The 4700-nt window shown below is 60.7% G+C and overlaps 1 protein-coding gene across 1 annotated transcript in view; it reads left to right on the top strand.

Moving 5' to 3' along the window:
* Positions 1–243: 243 nt before the first annotated feature.
* The window catches only part of Rab11b (RAB11B, member RAS oncogene family), a gene marked incomplete in the record, with an annotated part of 9049 nt that continues 4592 nt past the window's right edge, over positions 244–4700 (top strand). The window contains 1 exon segment of the mRNA XM_005413131.2: positions 244–607. Coding sequence (XP_005413188.1) covers positions 568–607 — 40 coding nt within the window.

Here is a 4700-nt window from a genome sequence, read left to right as displayed (position 1 = left end):
TCGTTAGGGAACCGATAGGAACTGCAACAGACAGAAGACAGCCGGGCCTGCGGGAGCAGAGGCTCCCGGAAACGGTCATGTATGGGCTGGGGGGCGAGGCCAGCGCCGAATGGACGGACCTATGACGTCATCGGGACGTTAACCAGCGTAACAGCGCCTGGATTTAGGCCCTTTTCCCTTCTCGGACGGGTCCTCTGGTAGTAGACGAGGGACAAAATCAAGTCTCTTATTGGCTGAACATTCCGTCAATCCGCTTCATTCTTCCAGTCTTCCGCCCCCGCCTTCCTCAGCCTGCCTCTGATAGGTTTTGGTGGTTGTCACTTCAGAAAGATCCGCATTCCTTCCGCCTTTCTCCAGGAGACCGAGGGCAAAGAGGGCGGATCCCAGGAGACACCCACCCCCGGAGTTCTAGTTCTGCCTCTAATTGGTTGGACTGGCTGTCGGTCGGTATTGCTTCTGCTGCTGATTGGTCAACAGACCGCCGCTCTGCGCGGCGCCGGCTCCGCCCCCGTCGGGTGTTTGTGGTGGGGCTGCGGAGTCGCCGATCCCGCCGGAAGCGCTAGGACAATGGGGACCCGGGACGACGAGTACGACTACCTATTCAAAGGTGCGGCCAGTAGGGCACAGACGGGGATGGGCGCGGCGGCGAGGCGACGGACAGGCAGGCCGAGGTCATGCTCCGGGCCGCTAGGCCCAAGCTGGAGCCTGCCTGGGTTTTAGGCCCGCCAGATCGGGCAGCCCGGGCACAGGCCAGGCTCTGTCAGTTCGCCCAGAGCGCGGGGCTGTGAGAAGCAGGAAGCCCAGAATGGCCTGGAGACCCGGGATGCGCCGAGGCGGGGCCGGGGCCTAGAGGGGGCGGAGCCCGGAGCGGTGGGCGAGGCCGTTAGGGGCGGGGCCTGTGGAGGGGCGGGGCCGCGCCGGGATTTGGCGCGCCGGGCTGAGTTGAAAGAGCGACTCGGGATGGGGGGCGGGGCCGTTAGGGGTGGGGCCTGCCGCTGTGGGCGGGGCCAGAGGTGGGTTGGGCCCGAGCGTTAGTGGGCAGTCCTGATTGGAGCGCCGTGTGAGGGCGGGGCCGTCTGGGGGCGGGGCGGACAATGGAGGCGGGGCCGGGAATGTGTGTTAGTGGGAGCCTTAGCCTGCAGTGCCTGCTGATCCGGAATTAGGGAGGGACCCAGGGGGCAGACATGGCAACTCTGTGGCATTACTTGCTCTAATGTGGCAGAGTCTGAGGGACTGGGGGCCCTGTGCATGCAGCCCCAGTTGTCTTCAGTCTTGATACAGTAGCACTGACCCAGAACCTGCACTTTTCCGAGCACGTTACCCTCGGCCTCCTTAGAATCCTCACCGCAGCCCTGTGAGGTGGATATCATCCGGCCTCTCTCTGCGGTACAGACTAGGAAACACACTGGGAAACTCGTAGGGCAGCACTGAACCCTGGCCAGCTAAGGAAGCAAGTTCTGGGGGTTGGGGTCCTGGATCTGAGTCTTGGAGTCGTCACACTTCCCTTCTCAGCACGTGGGCACGGTCAGCGCGGCCCGCACCATCCTCAGGGAGGGACCCAGGGGGCAGACATGGCAACTCGGTGGGATTACTTGCTCTAATGTGGCAGCGTCTGAGGGACTGGGGGCCCTAGCAACATGCATGAGGCCCAGGCGGGTCAGGCGTCCATGGCCTGGTGAGGCTCCCTCCGTGTGTCAAGGTCTCTGATTCCTCATCCATGCATGCTTTAGGGGTCCCCGGCTTCTCTGGTGACAGGTGGCTCCGACTCCAGTCCTGCTGTAGCAGGTGCCCATCCTCTCAGCCCCACTGAGGCAGCTGCTCCTGTGTCCTGGCAGGCCCGGCGTGTGGCACTGCCAGGGCAGGGGACCTTTCTCCCTGGTTGTCACATTCCAGTTTCTGTGGTCATCTCCTGCTTGTTATTTTCAGCCTTCTGCTGTTATAAATAACCAGCTCTGAGCTGTGGCTACGTCTTCTCTTTGCCCTTTGGGTTATTTCCTTGATACACATTCCCAGAAGTACAGTTACTGGGTCAGGGGCAGCAGAGCAGAATGTGCTTCCCAGGACTGACTCTGCAGCCTGCTTCCTGGAAACACTGCAGGCCTCCTTTCCAGGGTCCGGCAGGTGCCCTGCTGACCAGCTGCTTGGGAGCAAACATCTGGCCCACAGCGCCAGCACTTCCCAAAGTGATCGTCCCAGGTCACTCCTTCACAACTTGCATGTCATCCGGGGACCCCTCTGTTCTTTTCCAGTATGTGTCCCAAAGTCCGCTCAGATTTCCACTCCATTAAGAAGAAAAGAGGGGCTGGGGATTTAGCTCAGCGGCAAAAGCGCCTGCCTGGCAAGCGCAAGGTCGTGAGTTCGGTTCCCGGTACCGGAGAAAAACCAAAAAAAAAAAAAAAAAAAAAAAAAGAAAAAAAAAACTGCTCTTTGGCTCTGGAAAATTAAAAAGGAAGGAAGGAAGGGACCCAGCGGGCAGATATGGCAGCTCTGTGACATTACTTGTTCTGCTGTGGCAGTCTGTCCAGAAATGTGAATGTGCTGCATTGGCCAATGCCTGCCTTTTTTTTTTTTTTATTTTTTTTTATTTTGAGACAGGGTCTCACTGTATAGTTGAGGCTGGCCTGGAACTCACTGTGTACTGGCAGCAATCCTCCTGCCTCAGTCTCCCGAAGGATGGGATGGCAGCTGAGCGCCTCTAGGCTTGGCCCGAGGCCCCATAGCCTGTCCATCCTTCATCAGCAAGGGCGATGGCCTGGGCTTGGAGTGGCTTCCAAAACATCATGCCACTGTTGGTGTTAACAAGCACCAGCTTGGCACCTTGTGGCTCTCTGGCCCTGCCACCTGTGGGGAGCCCCCTAGGAGCTCCCGCCCTGCCCCCTGCCCTGGGCTTTGGTCATCCTCCCTGCCTGAGCCCCGATGTGCAGGGCCGTCTGGTGCTCTGGACCTGGCCGTCCGCCCTGCCCCCTCGCGGCTTCTGGCAGCCACGCCACGCGCTGGCTTCTCTGACCTGAGTGGCCCAGGCCAGCAGGTCCCGAGGGTGGCCCACCACGCGCTCTTGTTTTCCTCTTCAGACATTCCGCTTCTTCCCAAGAGTGGAGCTGTTTATTGCACCTAATTATAGATCCTCACATGTACCCTGCGGGCCAGGGGCCATCTTCCCAGCCTGCTGATTGGTCCCCAGGGTACCCCGACTTGGACATCGGGCTGCAAGGCCTGCAGTGGGAGTACTTGTGTCCCTATGGACCACCGAGGCTCTCTCAGAGCTCCTGGCCGGTCAGTGCCTACCTGGCCCTCGAGGGCTTGGCTCATGTGGGAAGCTGGCAGCAGTGCCCGGGGCCTTGCCCTTTGGGTCATGTCCATGCTGCCTGAGAGAGAGGTGCTGGTCCCCAAGGAATGGGCCAGTCGCAGAGCTCTGTGCCCTCCTGCCTGGACAAGGCCCTCACCAGGCCTGCTGTTTGGGGCCCCAAACATGGCATCACGGACCCTGCCTGTGGCCCGGCTCCGGTTGCCTGTCCCCAGAGAAGAGCTGAGGTAGGAGAGCTCCCCACGGCAGAGCTCCGGGGCCAGGGTGGGTAGAGCCCCCTTCACAGAGCAGTCAGGCTTCTGCGAGGTTCCAGCACTGCTTTTGCCAACTGGGCTTGCCTGCTCTGGGAGCTGAATGGGCTGTCCAGGGTGACTAGGTCCCAGCCACTGAAGCCACCGACTTCTCTGGAAATGCCAGGGGTTGTCCTCAAGGGCCCTTTATTACCCCAAGACAGCAGATGGTTTGTGCTCCTGACAGTGCCGTTTTCGTTCCCCGCCTGCGCAGGGGCCAGCCCCGCCGCTGCCCAGCTGGCCACGTCTCTGCGTCAGGTGCCCCGTGCAGGGCCTGCCAAGGTGACTGGCCTTCCTGCGGCTCACCTGGGCAGTGGCGGTTCCCCTGGTCCTGCCCTGGCCCTCTGTCCCTCTAGGTGACCTTGGGCTGGGGACTTGGCCACTCTGGGTCTGGTGCAGTGGAAATGCTGAGGGCCTGTGTGGGTCCCAGGGCGGTGCCCCCTGGAACTTGACAAGCCGAGGCATACGTGGGTGTTAGGTGGAGACTGTTGGTCAGGGTAGAGCAGGGCTGCTGAGGCCCCAAAACTGTACAAGGCTGGGCAAGGCTGGGGAGAGTGGGGTTATGGGGGATCCCCAGCATGGCCTGAGCTCCCCACCCTGTTCTTGTTTGTGTGTTTGTTTGTTTCTTGAGATAAGGTCTCGCCATGCAGCTCGGGCAGGCCTTAAACTCACTATATAGCCAGGCTGGCTGCAAACTCACTGCAGTCCTCCTGCCTCAGCCTCCCAAGTGCTGGGATTACAGGCGTGCGCCACTGTTCCAGCTTCCTATTCCATCTGAAGGACGTGAAAACTGGGGGCAAAGCTGCCTGGCTCTGGCCAGGCCCTGTGGCCAGTAGGGCAAGAAGGTGTGGATGGTGTCCCCCAGTCAGCCCAGCCTGGCCCACGTGACCCAGGGCCCGGTTCTTGCTTGGGAGACCTCAGCTGTGGCTGCAGCCCCATGGCCCCCTCCACCTCTCCCATCTTTCTTTGAGCTTCGCACTCGCACGCAGTCATTAGAGGGATGCTGGTCTTGTCAGATATCTCAAGGGCCAAGCCAGGCAGTGTGGGCGAGCAGAGAGCCTGAACCGAGGGATCTAGAAGAGTCTGCAGGGGGCTGGGGATTTAGC

This window comes from Chinchilla lanigera, unplaced genomic scaffold, assembly GCF_000276665.1.
Source record: "Chinchilla lanigera isolate Chin_1 unplaced genomic scaffold, ChiLan1.0 scaffold00162, whole genome shotgun sequence".
Lineage (NCBI taxonomy): Eukaryota > Metazoa > Chordata > Mammalia > Rodentia > Chinchillidae > Chinchilla > Chinchilla lanigera.
This window is presented reverse-complemented; position numbering and strand designations above follow the sequence as displayed.